The sequence below is a fragment of the Vicugna pacos genome, unplaced genomic scaffold, assembly GCF_048564905.1.
Source record: "Vicugna pacos unplaced genomic scaffold, VicPac4 scaffold_165, whole genome shotgun sequence".
NCBI lineage: Eukaryota > Metazoa > Chordata > Mammalia > Artiodactyla > Camelidae > Vicugna > Vicugna pacos.
In genome coordinates this window covers 18,739-39,275 of record NW_027328845.1, presented here as the reverse complement: position 1 = coordinate 39,275, position 20,537 = coordinate 18,739, and the positions used below count along the sequence as shown (strand labels likewise).

The following is a 20,537-nucleotide window of genomic DNA, read 5'->3' as shown; positions in this document are numbered from 1 at the left end:
GGTAGATTAGAAAGATTTTAGATGTTGAGCTCGACTATTAATTTGGGGATTTTGCACTGGCAACCTGCAAGTATATATTCCAATTATTGTGTCTTCTTAAAACCATACCCAGATTAAAGGAGTATTTGTGGAATGTCTTCAGAGTAAAAGGGACTGTACTTTTACAGATTTTATGTTTTAAAATATGAACAACCCGGACAGGGTCAAAAATAGAACCGCCTCACAAGTGACAGAAGACAGGTGAGACGCATATAGCAACAGGTCACAAAGATGGTAAGAGCAAAATTGTTTCTCCAACCCCCAAAACATTCCTCCAAGAACTGAAAACTCAGAAATTTGAAAGTAAAATACTATCATATAAGGAAAGAAAATAAATAATCCTCTTCATCAGGGTTTCTAGATCTGACTGCAGAGTTATTAGCAGGCCATACTGAATCCTAGCACAGAAAAATCAGATGGACTAGTGGTGAGTAAGTTCCAGGAAAATGGCAGTAACTCCTCCACTTGAAAGAGGACACACACTCACTTGTTCAAGGTGATTGTAAACCACATTCTGCAGAAATTCAGAAGATTCAGGCACCGCTTCTAGATGGTGATGACACGGAAGGACGGCTTGGATGCATGCTTCTAACTGAGTCACCGGCATTCTTACACTGCAGGGGGAAATGGAGGCCCTCAGCCAAGAGCACAGTTGTTCCTGTCATGTATCCCAGGCCGTGCCTCGGGGACTCAGTGTACTGTAGCAGTCCGGCCCCAGGTGAGGACCCGCAGCGTGGCCCAAGCAAGCAGGAGGGGCACTGTGCTTGAGAAATCCCATCCCCCGTGGGGGCAAGAGGGGCTGGTGGGGTTGTGTGAACCTATAAATGCTCATAGAAATACACCTGCATACATTGAAGTGATAAAATTAAAAGTAGCAGGCTATTTAACAAAATTTCAATTGTCAGTGTTAATTTTACCATTCCATTCCGCTTGTCCCCTGCACTCTGAGACAGGCTTAGGCTCTCTCACACATGCAGCTCTGATGCAATGGTTGTGAAGTTATTTTACTTTGCTGCAAGTGTCTTCGCTCCCAGTGTCACTGTGACTGTCGTCTCTTAACACAGTCAGATATCTTCCTGCATCTCTCCCTGAGTTCCTTGCTCCTGCTTCTCAGATCCTGAGATAAAGAACAGGTGAAGGCACATGACTGGAAAAGTCAATGTGGACTTGACCAAAGTCCTCAGTGACCCCCTAGGTGAGTGCTGCCCACCCCTTACCTTCGATTCTCAAGGTTCTGCCCAGGGTGACATCCAGCCAGGAGAGAGTCCTGGGCCCTATTAAAAGCTGTGTGGCTTGGGTGCAGGGAAAGCTGCAGGAGCTGGTTCTGTAGCCGGTCCCATCCACACCTCTGCTCCTCTCTCTCCTGAGGCAGCGCTGCCAAGCCCCCAGGCTCCCTGAGCTTCTGTCTTTCTCTTCTACTCTACTTCAAGCCCTTTTCCTCTTCCTTTACTCCCTGATTATCCCTAGCTGGAGTGATTTTTCTATCATAGAATCTGAAAAAATTTCCTGCAGCTGAAAAAGAGGTGCCAGAGGTCAACGCGCATATGGTGGTTCCTGAATAGAGCCCCTGGTTAGGGGGACCCTCACCAACACTCACGGGGCATCAGGCATGTTGCAGGGTCGACCACCACCAACAAGAGTTTGCTGTGACACCAAGGCACGCACAGCATCCCTGCTCACTAAATTGTAGTTGTAGTCCTTTATTAAGAAGCAAAAATAAAAAAATTGCTCATGTTTCTTACTAAAATTATTTATGAGGGAGAAAAAGAAATTGTAATAGAAAGAACAAATTTCACTCCATGTTAGATGTGTTCATTTGGCTTTAATCCTGTACCTTGTTTTCTAGGCTCAGACTTGCTATCTCTGCACCTTTTGTAAAAGAAAGTTGCCTTTAGCCTGAAATATCCAGGAGGGCCTATTCTCCGGGCTCTGATCTTTAAGGATATTTGCTCTTCTACACTTATGTATAGATGGCAAGTTGTAAAATAGTGAATAACCTTTCTTTTTTTTTGGAGGTTTTACAGGGGCACCATAATTTGACCCACATGGACAGCTGCAGGAACAAAGGATTTCAAGGACAAACAATTCATACAGCAAGAAGTTTGCAACAACCAGCCACATCCCCGCCGCTTTTTAGTATAAAAGGAGACTGAATTCTGCCCTGGGGAAGAGAGTTCTACTGGATAACAATATGCCATTTTCTGGGTCTGCCAGCTTTACAAATAAAGTCTCTTTTCCTTACTCCAACATCTCATCTCCCGATTAATCGGCCTGTCATGCAGCAAGCAGAACGAGTTTGGACTTGGTAACAAATTGACTGCCTTAGAGGTAGTATGTCTCCACTGTTTCCTCATTTCCAGTATTTCACCACCTATCAATTTTATATGCTTTTTAACAACATGAACAAAAAACCTATTACAAGGAATTGATTCCACAGAAATAAAATTATTTCTACTCCTTCAAAACTTTTTTCTTTTCTATTTTATTTTGTTTTGCTTATTGAAAAGAAAATAAATTCAAATCTTTTTATTTCACGTATTTTTATAACTAGATATTGTAAATACTACAAAGATATTTAAATTGCAATAAAAATTGTTCATATATTAGTATAAAGATATATACACAATCAATGCAGATTAGGAAAGGAGTAGATATTTACTAAAAATCCACTGCACATCCAGTCTTTTACAAGCATATCCTGGAATATAAGCTCTATTATCCAGGGTCCCCCACCCCCAATCTCACTGCGGAGTCCCTTAGTAATCAACTACCAAGGCACCAGCATAGAACCATGAGATCACTATTTTAGGTATAAATGAGAGTATTAGCTCATTCAATTCTAAAACAGAAACCTTAAAATAAATACTGAACTTACTTACAGATAAACAAATTTGGACACAAAAAAGTACAGTTTCTCCCCAAATTCACAAAGATAATAACTGGTAAAGGCAAGATTTGAACTCATCTGCCTTGAATATAAAGCTAAGTTGGAAATCCCCTTCAACTGTGGAGGACCAGCAGCACAGCCTGTCACCCTATCTTTGTTCAGATCTGGCTTTAGACAGCCTGAGACAGCACCCCTTCCTATGGAACTCGAGGGCAAACAATAACAATAAGGATTTTATATTCTGTAGTTTCTTAGGTCTCAATTATATAAAGTGTCAGCAGGTCAGCAGAAAACTCTGGGAAATATGAGTGGGTCCAGAGCTTTTTGCTGATAAGAAACTCAATCTATCAGGACAGAGTGACCTTCCCATGAGAGGCCTCATGGACATAAACTAAAGGCAACTGAGCAATGAAAACTAGCAAGAACATGGAACTCAAGCAAGAAGGATCCCTACCATCCCCTGCCCAGTTGCCTCTTCACCTTTGTGGACAAGACGGCAGAAGGTCCATGTTCTTGTCCAAGTTACAACATCATGGATTCTCACCCATATAATATTACGACTCTATGCTGTCTTAAGTCCTTTCCAACTAAAATATGATGACACCAATATCTCAGCGGAATGTCTATGTCTCCACTTTCTCTCTTCTATTAGGAGACTATATCTATGGCCACAAAGCCGAAATTCAATTAAAAACACCATGCACGAAGCCTGGTGAAAGTCTGTGTAAGAGACATTGTTCTCAAGCTCAGTGAGTGAAAACTCAGAAAAAGTGGTCCTTATCCCTCTGCAAGTGGAAGGTAGCCTGATTGTGTGTGTGTATGTGTGCACACGTGTGTGTGTAAATCAAATACAATGTATTGTGGGATGTGCACAGATTTTTTTTTATGTTACTATCATTTCATGAGGATGAGCCAACCTTTAAAGTAATTTGAATCTACTATTCTGAGAGAGTCTCAGGATCTTTTGGTGGAGGATGGGAAAGGGGAAAGGAAAGGAGGAAAGAAGTAAATGAAGCAAAGCTGTAAGTATACTGCTAGGGAAAGGCAAGACATTAATTTTGTTCCTACTTGCATCACACACAAATTAGGGACTGGCTTTCCCACATGTCTTGTCAAGCAGTGAGTTGCAGAAGAACAGGTGACAGCCCATTTCTCACTGAGCTTGTGACTGTACGTGGCATCTTATAGACACTAATTATTTAACCTGATCAAACAATCTGGCAGCAGGCTATAATTCTCCTATTTTGAGAGATAAGAAAACAGGAAGTGAAATAGGGTATATAGCTTGACAAAAGTCAGAGGACAAGTAAACTAAAGAGGATGAATTCAAACTCAGATCTGAATGCAGAGTCTGATCTTCCCACTCCGAGGGCTGGAAATTCCTTAACACACAGGGTCCCCAGCTCCTCTGCTTTGTTCCTGGCACCAAGCATTTCCCATGGCGATATTCTCCAGTTCTCAGACACAGCGCTCTGTGCAGCCAATAACCTCCATTCGACCTTGATCATCTACCTGTCACGCCCACCAGGCTTCACCAGGCAAGAAAGCTGGCTTTCAACTGCATACAAAGCCACCCCTGTTTTATCCTGGACTCTTCAGCGGCTTTTCCAGCGTAAACACAGCCATGAAAGTGCTCACAGTTTGTACATGAGCCACACTACCTCTCTCCATCTCTGTCCCCACCTATACTACTTTGCTATGACCATTTTGAGAATCTTGGAAACAAATTTTTAAAAACAGAAAAGAAAGGATTCTGTAACAAGTACTTAATACTTACAATTTTAAATGAGAAGTTACAAAGTGAGTATTTACAAACCGAATCTGCCTTCCTAGGTGTCAGTTTTAACAGTTAAAATATACAATAGCAAAAAATTCTGACTTAAATAATTAACAAAAACATCAACAATAATCTGGAATAAACTCAAAAATAATGCCCATGTTGTACATGGTGGAAGTACAGGACTGTACTGTGGGGTAAAGTAAGAGGTGTGAAAGTAGAGACATCAACATTTTGTATGGAGGAAAGCAGTTTTGTAAAAATGTACGTTCTCCTAAAGATAATTCAAAAGTACTAAAAAATCCCACGACAGCACTTCTTTTTTTTTTAACTTGAAAAATTATATTAGAATTCTTCAGGAATAATAAAGTCATAATACTAACCAAGAAAATTTGGGATCGAAAAGAGAATCAAAAAATCGCACTGTCAGATATTAAATAAATGTTTACAATATGTAAGATATAGTGCTAGTGTAAGAAAGTAAGATTGATAAAAATAAACCATGAGCTCAAAAAGAGACTCTAGTGTACATAAGTATTCTTTACAGGTGGGATTTCAAGTTAAAAAGCAAAGTAGGAATTCAATAATTGTCTTGGGACAATCAGAGAATCCCCTGGAAAAAACAAATTCTATTCCAGTCATAATGACCGCAAGAAAAATTACAGAATGTGATGTGAATATTAGAAAGTACTAATAACAGCGAATATAATTCTTTGCTCATATTAATTCAACTTCTCTTCACTATAACAAGTACCATCATCATCTCCATCTTAGAGATTAAAAAAACCTACAGAAGAAATTTATACCATTATAAGAAAGTATTTCTAAGAATAATATCAGGAATAAAACCCAAAAAGAAGACATTTACAATCTTAAGATTATTTTGGGCCACAACAAAAATGAACCTACTGAACAAAATGAAAGGCAAAATATGACAAGGAAAAGCTCTCTGATACATGTTGATGAAGACAAGGGGTTAATGTTCATAATATACATAGAGCTGTCACAAAGCAACAAGAAGCTGCCTCACTTAAATGTGTGCAAAGGACAAAAGAGATCATTCACTTTTTAAAAGTCAGATGGCTAATGAGTGAAAAATGCTCAATACCTCACTGGTCATCAAGTGCAAATTAAAACAATGAAAAAGTACTTTTGCTCATCATATTGGCACATATTTTTAAAAGATATTCTAGCTAGTGTCCATCTTTGAGAGAACAAACTGTGAGCGATCTTTTGGAGGATGACATGTCAATGGATATGTAAACTCTGAAAAACGTGTGTACACACAGGCTGAACTCCACATTTTGGAATCGTTTCATTTAGAAAAATTCAGTTCAAAAAGATGTACTTATCAGAGCATTTACACAGCACTGTTTACAATGGTGAGAAGAAAAGCTGAAGTGAAATCATATCCAGCGATAGAGAATTGGTTACATAAGTTATTCTACATCTTTTCATGCCCCACAGGAGAAGGAATTTCTTGATTCACTTGAAAGGAGCCTGTGATTTATGTAGTTGTCACATCCAAGGACTAAATTTCCAGAAACCTTAACGAAAATAATACTCATACAAGATCACAGGAATGTTTGTATAAGAAGTATGCCAGTCAAACACCCTTTCTGACAGTGGAAAATGGAGAAAACTTAAGTGTCCACCATCAAGACAATGATGCGGTAAATCACGGTGAGCTGTGGGCACTAAAGTTCCGGTGTTTCGGCGTGGTCCAAGGCCTTGTCCACAGTACGCTCCCACGAAAGGTGTCCTTACACAAGAGACCAAACCTGCATATCAGGAAAACCCTCTACTCTATCTGAAAGGACCGGGTGAGTCTGGAGAGAGAGGACGTCTGTGATATATACCTGAGTGAATAAACCGAGCTGCAGAAAACATATAGTATGGCCTTATTTTTCAATAAAGCATATATACACACACATAGACATAGATTTCTCATATACGTGTATGTATGAGTTTATTTATATGACATAGGCATAAAGGTCATGAAATATATACTCCACATTGTCAGCAGTTTTTACTCTCAGGAAAAAAGGGGAAGGGATGTAGGGGACTTTCGGTACCACAACAGATCTCTTTTCAGAATTTCAGTTAAGTATACTTGGAATTTAAAAGTTTATTTAAGTCCAAAGTAAAATGGACGAGGACTCCACAAGACAGAATGCTATACTAGTCATTAAAAATCATGCCAGGGGAGATAGAATATTGTAGAAAAATGTGTAATAAGCCGAATGGAAAATGGAGGTCTCCACACAGTATACAGGCACACATTGCTCGCTGGTTTTTATGACAGAGGTAATACACACTGATGAAAAGAACAGAAAATAGATGTTAATGTGTTAATTATTATCTCTGAGTACTGGCACCAGGATAGATCCATTTGACCCTTTTTTCAGACATTTATATTAAATACACACTATTTTTCATCTGAAAAATGCATTTTTAGATGTCTAGTACCACACATTGGAAAATTACACGAGTACTTACAGAAACAAATAACTAGGAGACACCGCAGCAGCGTCACAAAGTGTAGAAAGGGCGATCCTGAATAACACCGCGCAGTTACATAAGGACCCACAAAGTGAGAGCACCTGCTGTAACAGGGCGCGGCCCCCTTCCATTTGTCAGATGTGTCTTCAGGGCTGAGGCAGTTCTGAGCACGGCCAGTGTCAGTGCTGGTGTCTGGATGGATGCCACTGGAGGTGAGGGCACCTGCAAGCCGAGAGGAAGAACAGAAATCATCCTCTGCTTTTTCTGTCTTGTTTCTTTGTTACTTTTAAAGAGAGGCGGAAATAAGATAAACTGGATCTTTCCTACTGAAATTTCAGTAATGAAACCATTTTTAAAGTGATCACAACTTATATTCTGCCTATGACTGTCTTTTCAACAAAGCATCATATTTATAAAATGTTAATTAACTCAGTTAATTAACTCCCTGTTGAAACATTCTAGTAAAGAGCATGAACTGCAGTATGTAAAAGAACCACACCTGCAGTGACTAGCTCAGCTGTCTTGACGGCAGTGCAGTCAGCCCCCACCATCCCGTGGCCCTGAGCTCCTGATGCTGGTAAGAGAGCGCGCTGCTGCCTCAGATGGAAAGAAAAGGTGAAAGCATTTTCTGAAATCTACAGCACTGACAAAACATAACTGATAAATCCCAGGCTCCTTGGAGGCTGTCATTTTCCGTTTCTGGCCAACACCCGTCAATGAGCAGAACCACCCCATTCCCGAGTCATGGGACTCACGTGGGCAGAAGTTTTGGAGAAATTTCCAGGTATAGAATGTAAACCAACTATACATAAAACTCTGAAAAAGAAAAGATGCAATAATCTGATTTTGGAAGACACTAAAATATTCTCCTAAGCCTTAGTACTTGGAAAGGCTGGGCTTCTACTAAGCCACTTATTTATTTCACAGCCAATGAGCATCTCCCACAAACCCTGTTTCCCTGTGTCTGCTGGGAGCTTCAGGCACATTGATGTTGTCTATCTTATAAGTCACAAGGCAGAGGCGTGTGTCTCACGCTGGCAACTCTCACACAGGCTCAACTCCTAGCCTCACTGTATGAACTTGGCCCCATTTTCTCACCTGTTTATTTGGTACCTGTTCTTCTGTAAGCTGCCTGAAATGCTTATTGAAACAAGTCAGAAGAATGAGTGGGTAGAGAAATGGACAGATGGACAGGTGAGAGATGGGCAGAAAAACAGAGAGTCTCCAAGAGAAGGGGAGCAATCAAAATTACCTATGCAAAACCCTCTTCTAGTCAGGGAAGGAAACCACCACGGAGAAGTGTGAAGAGGCAGGTTGCTTAGGACTGTTTCCTGGATTCCATGAAAAGTCACACCAAGAGATGAGAGGGTAGAACTATAAATAATAAAAGAAAAAATCATGCATGTTTGAAAAATATATCTACATTATGTACTTTCTAAAGAATAGAGTCAAATTAGCAAGGCCCAATAACACAATCCTTGGGTATATACAGAAGTGAGAATCCCATCTCCAATCTGCAAGGCATCCCTTTGGAGCACTGAGAGTCTACACGGTGCAGTCATAAAGCCATCACCGCAAAAGCGATGCTATCCTGCACTTACGAGGAAAGAGCAGCTGTGCTCGGTCTGCCTACACGTGTCTTTTACACCCCTCAGCACCTCTACGGGGGAGGGACGCCTAGCGAGCCCCATCTCTGCAGGACAGAAAACAAGTCCAAGAGAGGCTAAGCCGACCTACCAATTCTCCATCTCACAGGACTTGTCACTCCAGACCAGGACTCGAACTCGGACCCACGTTTGTAACCACAGTACTACCGTATTTTATGTGCTTTTTGTGTGTATAATACATTTGTTTCTGGCATGAAAGGGTATTTAATAAATGATCGGTTGTCTTGTCTATCTCATTAGTTCACAATCTTTATATTTTTGAATTGTACTCTTCCCCTGGAGAAAGGAACGGAAAGAGCGGGGGTCAGAATGAGGTGGGGCTCCATTCTTTATCTGTTGCCTCATCTCATCCAAGTCCCCAAACAGGGAGAAAGAGCAAATGTTCTCTTCATCATTTAAAGAGAGGGCTCCAGTGACGGTGACTTACTCAACCCCAAAACCAAGTCTGGGGGAAGGGCACATGCAGCAACGAGAGCAGTATCACCTGTAGGAAGGCAAAAAGAGCTCAGGGGATGGCTCAATGGGTCAGCCTGATTTCATTTCAATCGATAATACAATAGCACACTCTAAAAAAACTAGAATGCAATGGATTTCCTCTTTCTTGACATCTAGCAAGTTTCCACATCTCACATGTAGCATTATCACGAACTAGTGAAAGGAAGAGTCCACAGACAAGGAAAATCAATGCCACAGGCAGGCTGAAACACAGGCTGGAGGAAAGGAAGGGAAAGGGCATAGTAAAGAAGAGGGGAAATTCTGGGAAAAAGACATCATCACAAGGACTCTCAAGCATCATCCAGCAATCATATAATCATTCTTTCAAGAGAGAGTTACTTAGGTCCTATTTTGTGCAACATTGTACAGTGGGCGAAGCAAGAGCACAGCGTCCATGGTGGCAGCAAGCTGCGGAGCTCCAATACACTTCTGATCCCGGTACCTTGCACACTTGTCCTCAGTATAAAGGCAAAATATATAGTAAAATAATCCAATGTAAACTCTATGCAATGCTGAAAAAAATTAAAGAATACCTAAATACCTGGACAGACACACCACGCACATTCCTGAATCAAATGACAGCATTCTTGGGATGGCAGTGCTCCCCAGAGCGATCCATATATTCAACGTGGACTCGATCACAATCCCAGTGGGTTCCTCTGCAGAAACTGACTATCTGCTGCTACAATTCATATGGGAATTCGAGGATCTCAGTAACCAAACCGTACTTGAAATAGAAGAACAGTTTGAGAGGACTTGTAATTCTCAATTTCAAACCTTACAACTGTATCTCCAGGTGAGATTAGAGGCCATTTTTAAGTTATAATTGTGTTTATCCTTATTTTCTAAATTCTGTACAACGAATATACCTGTTAGAATAAGAAATTTAAAAAGTAAGGTATCTTTTAAAACATGCAAACCTATTCATTCATTGGGAAAAAAATATTTTGACTATAAAGAAGTAAACAAATATCTAGTGAAAAAGGACTATTTAAAAACAAGAGTGCATTTACATTTTTTGTAAATTGGAAACGGAAAAGCACAAACACATCAAGTTTCTAGGGAGAGTGTTGCAACATATTAATTGTTATTTCCAAAATTCTAATTGAACAATGAAAACTCACGAAAGACAAAATCTTGATTGACAGCCAACTGCAAACACATGGAGAGCAAAGGCCTAGAAATCACAGTTCCTTTAACTCTGCTACTAACTCAATAGGAGAGGAAATTCCTCAGTGAGGGGACAGTGGAATCCCATGCATAAGACAGGATACACAGTACAAACTGCACTAGAATTGGGGGTGATTTCCATAGAAGAATTCTAAAGTTACAACATTGATGAAAAACTATAAAAACACTGACAGACAGATTAAAACACACAGTCATATATATTATATAAAAACATATGAAGTCTGCCCCCATGTTGCATAGAAATACAAACATATTTGTTCATTTATGGGCACTGATTACTTTATCCCAGGTAGAATATTTCAACTAAAATAGATAATCAATAATACACTCCTCTTGTCAAAACTAGTTGATAAGTTACTCTGCTATGTATGCATAATGTGTCTAAGATAGATTTAAAATTAGTGAAAAAGATTTTTGTATGGTTTCTTGAACCCTTCTCAAGACACCAAGCTTAATTTTAAAATAAATCTGAGCAGTATTTCTATATGATCTTTTCCCTTGTGAAATGAACAACACAGTCTGTTGTCAAAATTCTTTCCTTACAATGATTCACGAGCACCGTATACTCACAAAACTGCTGGACAGCAAGGCACTATCCAGACACTGTGACAAATCAAATGAAACACAAGGAAGACAGTGACCCTATTCTGCAGGGCTTATAATCTGTTCCAACACCGGGTTTTTATTTGATTTGTTTGATTGGTTAGAAAAATAAAATCATTCAAGTACATTCTTCTTTGAGCATTATGTAAATCATGACTCTCTTTTTAGTGTCATGAGCAGGAAAGACTTGAGTATGAATTGATTAGATCAACTAGGCACAATCATCGCTGGAGCCTGTGTAATAAATAAGTACATGAGATCTAAAATAAACCTACACAGATCTCTGCAAGGAAAATGAAGAGGTGAGTTCCCCAATGAGAAAACAAACAATCAAGAAATCAAAAAAGGAAAACTTTTTCATTAATGATTCCAGGCAGTAGTGGAGCATGGTGGTGAAGATCACAAATGCTGGGGACAAACATGAGGGTCTGAAATCCCACAGCACTGGGTAGCTGTGACACTGATATTTCAGTGAAATTTTCTGCACCTCAGTCTCCTATCCATAGACTGGGGACAGCCACAGCACCCATCTCCTAGAACAGTCTTAAGAATTAAGTTATTTTTTATATAAAAGTTTAAATAAAATACCTCAGATTTTAAATATTACCCCAAAAGCTCAAGGAACAAAGAAAACAGTGATAAATTGGAGTTCATCAAATGTTAAAAATTTGCTTCAAAGGACACCATCCAGAAGGTGAAAAAACATCTGAGAGGAGAAAATTTTTTCAAATTATTTATCTGATTAAGTATTTGTATCTTCAAATAAAAGAAAAAACTCCTACAACTCAACAAGAAAAAGAGAACTCAATTAAAATGTGTATAAAGTATCTGAAAATGTATTTTTCAAAGAAAATATACAAATGGCCAATAAGCACAATCAAACGATGTTCAATATCATTAGCTGTAAAAGAAATCAAGTCAAAACCACTAGGAGAAACCGCTTCACACTTACTACAATAGGTTATAATAAAAAAAAATGTGTAACAAGCACTAATGAAGACACAGAGGAAGCGGAGCGCGCAGCCCTTGCTTTTGAGGATGTAACACAGGGTGGCCACTTTAGAAAACAGCCTGGCAGGTCCTCAGAGAGTTGAACATTTGGTTTATGAATGACCCAGCATTTCTGCTCTCTGGTCACACAAGTAAGAGAACTGAAAACAAATGTCCACATAAAAATTCCTACAGGAGTATTCACGGCGCCATTACTCTTCACAAACAAAAAGCAGACACAACACAAACGACTATCACCTGATGAATGGGTAAACAGTAGGGCCCAGATATACAGTAGAATATAATTCAGCAATAGCAAAGCATAGAGTACTGACCCAGGCCACAACCTGGAAATACATTGAAAAAGTTACTCAGTGTGAAAGAAGTCAGTCACAATAGACAGTTCCATTTACATGAAATAACTTGTTTTACATGAAATGTCCAGCACAGGCACATCCATAGAGAGAGAACAATGGCTGCCTGGGGCTGGGGGAGGATGAGGAAGATGGGAATGACTGCTTGTGCATACAGGGCTTCCTGTTGGGGGATGAAAATATTCTAAGATTGACTGCGATGCACAATTCTGGGCTTTGAGTAAAAACCGCTGCACATTTTAATGGGTGAATTGTATTAAAACTGTTAAGGACAAAAGCACCTAGGGCCAGAACCTTCAAATAGTAAATGCAAATTGCTAACTTTTATTACAGGAAGAAGAAACTGCCCTCAGCATGAAAGCAGGAGATCGGCAAATATGGGTTAACAGAATTGGACAAGAGCATTTCACTTGAAAGAGTTGCTGAGTGTACACGAAATATTCAGAAATAGGAAAATCAGCTTGACATCACGAAGAAGCATTCTGCTTCAAATGCAGATCAAGGATTCGGCAAGCCCAGCTGCTAGAAATAACCAGAGAAGAAACCTGGTTCTTACAACAAGCACCAGAGCCAACAAGGAAATGGTGGTGAGGAAAGCAGGCAGCCAAAAATCTGGAACAGTTTGCTACAAATAATTTCTCCACTGAAAATTCAAAAATAAAATGAAAGTGATGCAATGCTGAGCTGGCCTCACGTTAAAGGGCTTCCTCTGCTGCTCGACAGTTCTGTAACCCCGAATGAGAGACTCAGGAGAATCAGCATGGCTCCTGGCAGTCCCCAAGTGACTGCCCTCCAGCACGTTTACCACCATCACATCTGCCAGGGTTGTATTGCAGAGAAGAGACCAACTTCTAAAAGGCACAGGAAATGTTTACCAGGGAAGAAAAGGCTGCTGTCAGTCCTGGGACAGAGGCAGTGTGAGCAGAGGCCAGAAGGCTGCAGGTGAACTGGAGCAGACCTGGGGCAGGAAGGGACCACGGAAGAGCAGATCTCAATTTTCTACTCTCTCTCGCTCGGGTAGGAGAGATAAAGCCTGCATCCTTCTCACCTGGAACTGTGGGTTCTGGCTGGCAGAAGTCTTACGTACAGGGAATGAATACTCAAGACTCTGTGGAAAAAGTCACGAAAGAGAGAGGGCGTAGGGACCCAACTCCACGAGCCTCTCAAATGATCCCATATTTATTGTGTATAATCAAAGGAAAACGTCATTAACAGTTGTGTGATAGTAAGCAGGAACTTGGGGAAAGAAGGATGAGACAGAGATTGTAGAATCCACCATGAGTACAAAGGCTTAGTGTATCTTTAGGTAAGTCATGGGGTGAGGGGAATAAGATACATTCTTTAGACATGTGAATTACAAAGCAGACCACCAGACCAGCTAGGTCCTTGCTTGGGGGATAATAGAGTATCTAACTGCACACAAGCCCAGCCTTTATAGCTGTGGGCCTGGGTCATTGCTTTGCGATGAGCAGAGTGCTATCTAAAACATCATCTACGCAAGCAAAGCATTATCTCTGCTTTTTAAGGCAAGGAGACAGGAGTGAGGATGCACAGGCACTTGCTTGCAAAGCAGTTACTAAGCATACGTTTTCTTCTTAAATTTGACAGGCGGCTGGGGTCTGTTACAATTTGTTAACCCAATCATGGGCTCCCACATGGAACCATTATGGAGGACACCCTAAGGTGACAAATCCTGGCTCTGGGTCTTTTCCTGCCAGCTTCAGCCACTCTAGCAGAGTCTAGGCACATTCCTGAATAATGATCATACAGAACCACCCACACTGTTAACTCCTGGTGCTTGAAACTTAATTTTAGCTCTACACAACTTAACGTAGAAAAGTTTCAGAAATAAAAGATATTATATTTACTTTATATCTCATCATAGGACTGATTTTTCTGATTGCTCTAAGCTGCTTCTTCTTGGTAAAGCACCTAATTCTGCAGGTGAATTCAGTACTTTCTTTGGGCATAACTAGCCAGTTTGGGCTCGCTAACTTCTATTGGTCAAATACCGATACACTTAATTGATTTCATTGTTCATCAATTTCAGCTGGGAGCAGAGGGAGTGTCACTCTGTTCCTCAGCCCACCCTCAACCCTTATCATCAGCAACTCAGGCCTCCGGAAACCAAAAAAAGCTTTTGTTTCCCTTCTACAGTTTCAACAAACCCAACAGGATACATAAGCCTGGAGAAAGAATTCAACACAAATGTTAAAACAAAAATCAATAAACCTGAAGCAACTCCATCTCCGAATCATGATACACAATGACATGAGATTAAGTGTGTCAGGCCCAAAGCATGGGTGAGCCTGACCACCTGATTTCTATTCTTCAAAGGAAGGAAAGTTTTCCTATTTTTTATTATCACTCTGTCATTGTTTCTGATTAAGCCAAAAACTAGTGTATGAAATAATTAAGCATTGAAATAACAGATTTTTGTTGTATCAATTACAGAAGGCATTCAGAGGTGTTAGGAAAAACCACCTCTGTAAAAAATGCAAAATTTCTTCCACTGTGAAGAACACGTATACAAAATGCAACAGAGAATTCAAGCTCTTGTGGAGAAGAGCAAAAGCCACAGAATCAAAGCAAAGTCATTACTATGAGTCAACTCAAAATTCACTGGACAATCATGTTCAATGCATTCAATGAAATTTAAAGGCATACTGCAAACCATACACTTAATGATCTGCAGGCTAGAGGAAGAATTTCTCTCTTTAACAGACAAGAGTAATCAATAGGGTGCCCCACCAAACAAGGACCAAAGAACAATCAGGTTTTTAACAGTTCTGATATATCAGCATTTTCTAAAGATCAAAATCCAGAAATTTTAAACATTGATTCACACCACAATGAAACAAGCACTTAAAAAAAAAGAAAAGAAAATAAGCACATAGAACATGTACATAGATCAATGAGAATTTCTTGAGACGCTGGAAGAAACAGGCTATAGTCTTTTACTTGAGAAATAAAACTACTTTTAAAGATAAATGCTAAAACACATTTCATCATTCATGTTGCCTTGAAAAATCTGAGGCACTTGTATCTGATTAGAAAAGCAATTCTGAGTAATAGTGTGTTACAATTCAGAGCCAGTTTGCTTTAGAAGAAAAGAGAAAAGAAAAGCTACCATTTCTCATATACTGCACAAAGTGTGAAGTGTCTCCCTGCCTCTTTCTCCTCCCGTTTTCTAAGCTCATGCTTCCCAACCCTTCTGAAACAAGTATGAGAACCTCTTATTCCCGCCAATATGCCAAATGACAAAAGAAAATCAATTTATTTGTGTAAGTATATGCTTAAACCTTGAACTGGAAGAGAAAGATATCAGAAGTCTATATGGAACTTATTTCTACATTCCTGAAATCACACACACAAACGTTCACACAGACACAGACACAGACACATACCCCCTGGATTACTGGGAAATTCACAAGCTTAGGATTTCCATCTTCTAGAAGATAACTTTGTAGTTAGTTTAAAATACAAAACTGTCAGCTTTGGAAAGCCTTGATCACCTGCTAAACCATCCAAATATCAAAGAGACCCAATTAGCCTTCTCGGTAGAATGTAATTTCCCATGATGGCAAAACATACCCTAAAAAGTCCTTGATTTAAGTCTCGTGTTTATCACTAGCTATGATCGTTTTTAAGCACATTAACAGATTCAGAAACTTATGTCTCAACAGCATTTATTCTTATTGAAATAGTATACGTGTTCATTTGCCTATACAGAGACCAGGTCCCATGATGGAGTTTAAGAGCTATTTTGTGTATTGCAATATTTATTTTTAAGTGCAGAAAAGGAGGGTGGGTATTACTCAGTTGTAGAGCACCTGCATAGCATGCACAATGTCCTGGCTTCAGTCCCCAGTACCTCAAAAAAAAAATAAATAAAATAAGGGCATATTTAAAAATGAGTAAAGTTATAAAAAAATGCAGACTAAAAACCACTGCAATCTAGGAGACACAATTACAATAAAAAAAACAAGAGTTTCTATCAATTATTGGCTATTTGCCAATCGCAGAGACAACCAGAAATCACACCTGATAGCCATCACGTGTGATTCTCAGCAACCCTACTAAGTAGACACGGATGGGAAACCAGGCTCTGCAGATGAGGAGACGGAGCTCAGAGGAGCCGGGGACGCTGACCGTCCTGCTTCCCGTGACACCACATCAGCCCAGGGCAAGCGCTGACGGAGCTGCAATGAGGGGACACCCAGCTGCATGGAACCTTGGGGCACTGGGGAGTCCCAGAAAACACTAAAAACTGTTCAGTGAAAAACCAGCTCAAATATAATACACTGTGCCACATTCTTTAAACAGGGAACATGAGTGAGACCTTTTTGATGCCTCCGTGTCCTTTCTGCCATCGTCAGTTACTTGCCCTCACAGCGTGACCAGTGATGAACTGGACCCCATATGAAGCGCACTCAGATGGCAGAGCATTTGAAGCTGTTTTATGAAGTTTGTAAGACTCTGTCTGTGCCTCACACAGGCGGTCATCCATCACTTCTCACCGGTGTGGATGTACCACCTGAAATCACTCCTTTCTGCTTTTTAAAATCCCTTCATCTACTCCAGACTTTTCAATAGCAAAGAAGCAGCTAAACCACAGACAGTGGACAGCTTTTCACCAAATTTCTTGAACAGCCCATCGGACTACCTGGAAGCCCTTTACTTTTATTAAACCCACTTCCAGGTACTTCATCATTTTCGGATTGGTGGACTTGGCCTCTGACTGAGCTACTCAGAGAGCTCCCAGCCTCACATCCGTGAGAGGACCCTGCTGTTGGGAGAAATCAGTGAGAAAGGCGTACATCCCCCAGTCATGTCTGCATGGCTAGAAGTGCCACAACGTGCTAAAAATTTATACCATCATAACCCCTGGGCTCCCATGGACTGGTTTCACATTAACCAAACTCATGAGACACTGATGCAAGAAAACCAGAAATTTAACTTATTAATGTAACAGAAGATGTGAAACTATGAACCAGACTGCAATATCAGAGTTCAACCATGAGTATATGTTCTCCTCCACGGCCCAAACACGGGCAGGCAGTCACATGGCAAGTGTGGACAGAAGCAGAGCAGGAAGGATTTCTAGATGAATTCAATGGACTAAATTTCTGTTATACCAACAGATCTGCTGCCTGGAAAACAATTAATTCTAATCACGGTGCACTCTTCGTGGACAGTTGCCGAGACACGACTGTGAGCACCTGTGTAACTCTCCTTTCCCTGTCCTTTCTGGGCTAATTGATGCACAGACGTACAGAAATCGAGGGATGCAGATACATCTAAACACCCAAAGCCCATTCTGGGCGCCACAATACCATACAGCCAGGGTTAAAATACTTGCTCTGCCACTTACTAGTTCTGTGACCTTGGTCAACTTACCCTCTGTGTGCCTCAATTTCCACACTGTGAAACTGGGATAACAATCAAACCTTCCTTACTCGCTTGTTGAGAAGATTGAAGGATTCATTTCTGTAAAACGCTCAGAAAAGAATGTAGCACATTTTGGGTGCTCAACAAATGTCAAATTAATATTACAGTGGTTTACAAGTCTCCTTCCTAATCATCTTCTGTGTTTCCTGGCTAGACTAATACCCAAAGGAAATTCTTATTTCTCCTTTTATAAACTCATGGGATGAACCCTTCTGTTCCATCCCACCACCTGTTTAAACTGATGGAAGGGATACCTCCTCCCCACTCCTCTGGGCCATGCAGAGTGCTACTCCCTTCACAGCCCTGACCCCTGGCCCACAGCTAGCCCTCCTCACATTAACAGATTGAGTTGTGATTCCGGGGAGACAAGCAGGGCATGTGAAACCCTTCCTTTCCCTCCAGTGTTGACTACCCTAGGGAAGCACCCTGGATGCTCAGCTCCATTGCAGAACAGCCCTGTGCATGATGGGGCTCATTCTCTCAAGGGAAGGCTTGCTGTGGCCCAGAGATACCTGGGACAGGGTGAGTCTCTACTTCTGGGACACAGTATCATGACACTCATTTATCCACAGCCCTGAAGTTCATGGAGAACGTGGCTTCATCAGTAACAAAGAAGACATTTATCGCCTGCCTACTCTTTTGTGTCATCTCTCAGTTGGCTGCTGGAGACAACATGTGTATAAGTATTGGTTCCCCTTAGGCCCCAACATATATGAAGTAACAAAAATTTCTGTGGCTTAACGTTGGTCCAGGGCGACTGTGTAACAGTTCTGACTCTGCTGATGCTAAATTATGGGTGTAGGAATTATGGAACGTCCTCAAATATCTTTCATCATAAAATCAGCTTTTCTTATTTTCTTGTTTCTTTGTAATTACCAAAGACTATAAAATGATGGCTGCACACAAAACAGCAGCTAAAGTTTATGAGCTCTCTTGACATACCCACTGTGGTAAACATGTTACATAATTACTAATTCTCACAATTCTACAAAGCAGATATGAGTGTCCCCTTCTCACAGACGAGGGGAAAACTCAGAACGAGCTGACTCAGGATCACATGGTTCAGTGTCAGCACGTGCAGGCAAACCCAAGTCAAGAAACTACACCCCATCATATATGTACCAAATCAACTCCCACCAATTAACACACAGCGGCGGGGTCAATACTCAGGGAACTCAACACACCTTTCAGCTTTATGGTGCTCCAGAGGCAGCTTCTAGCTGTTTTATAATATCCCGGCTCACTGGTTTCTAACACTAGAAGAAAAGCCCGATTTTGCCATTGTTTGCACAGCAAGTCTGAAATGTTCACAGCGAGATAAAAGAATAAAACTATGATATAAGCAGAAAAAATTTTCCAGGTAGAAAGACATAATGGACGTTGTGCTATTCTGAAGCATTAAGCAAAGGAATCAAAATAAAATCACATTGTTTAAGCCTTATTTTACAAACAGAAAAATTAAGACTGTAAAAAGTTGCAACAGCGCCACCTATGGCTAAAAAGACCTTCCAGGTTGCCGGGAAACATGCAACACAAAAATTGACTGTAAGATGAGAAACGAGAATCAGATAACTAGAAGCTTATGTAGCATATACTGCACTTTGCTTCGGGGGGATGGAGGGGTATTCAGTATTTAATCTGATATTGCTAATACTCCTAAATATAAACAAAAGACATAGGCTCATGGAAGCTCATCTTAGAAGAGGAAAGAATCCAGTCCAGCCACTTCATTTTACACGAGGGGAGACTGAGACCTGAGATCTGTCCTCCTGGCAATCAGCAGCAAAGCTCTCCTAGGTCTCATGTCTTGCACTGTAGTAAAAACCAACAGAACTGTACTACGCCTATATTCATAAAAGTCACGTCTGTATTTTTCCAACAGTAGGTAATCTAAGTATCTTGCAAAATACTTCTCAAAGAGCCAGGAAATCATAGAAGGGTATTGAAATACAAAAACATTTATTTACATATTAAAACAGCATGAGCTTTATTCTCTCTATTAAAAAAGTGACATGTCAAATCAAAATTTTGAAATTTTAAAACCTGAAAAGAGTGCAGAAAAAAATCAAAATTTTCTTTAGTCACAAAAGAGAGAAGCTTATTCCCTGATAATAATCAATGTGGATTTTTCTAAACTTAATGGTTCTGGTCAGAATCCCGAGAAATTAAATGTCTGATGGATGGTTACACGGCAACATGAATTCTGAGCTTACATTCTGTGTAAATAATCTTCAAGGTCGTCTGCTTAAGGCAATTTAAGTAGTCCCTGTCTCACTAGAATGACACAGATTTCATTAAAGCTTCATACTGCACTTAAAAAAAACAATCCTAGTTACTTTAAGCCATATTAATGTATATCATATATACACATATTGAATATGCATCAGAAATAAGCTACCCTTTTTAGTATTCAGAGTTGATACTTCTAAACTATCAGTCACTGTGAAAGCACATTTTTATTAAGCACCTCTACGGTGCTTTGTATACAAGGCGTCCAGCTCTCACAGTCAGACAAGGTAAACCATATTACTCAAATTTCACAAATGACGAAATATACTTAA

The 20,537-nt window shown here is 40.2% G+C and overlaps 1 protein-coding gene across 1 annotated transcript in view; it reads right to left on the bottom strand.

Moving 5' to 3' along the window:
* Positions 1-20,537, bottom strand: part of LOC140695173 (uncharacterized) — a 74,689-nt gene that overhangs the window by 37,374 nt on the left and 16,778 nt on the right. The window contains exons 4-5 of the mRNA XM_072958035.1: positions 7,705-7,802; positions 7,203-7,427 (exon numbers count right to left, since the gene is read on the bottom strand). Of these exons, the coding sequence (XP_072814136.1) occupies positions 7,203-7,427; positions 7,705-7,802 (323 nt within the window). The remainder of the gene's footprint in view (positions 1-7,202; positions 7,428-7,704; positions 7,803-20,537) is intronic.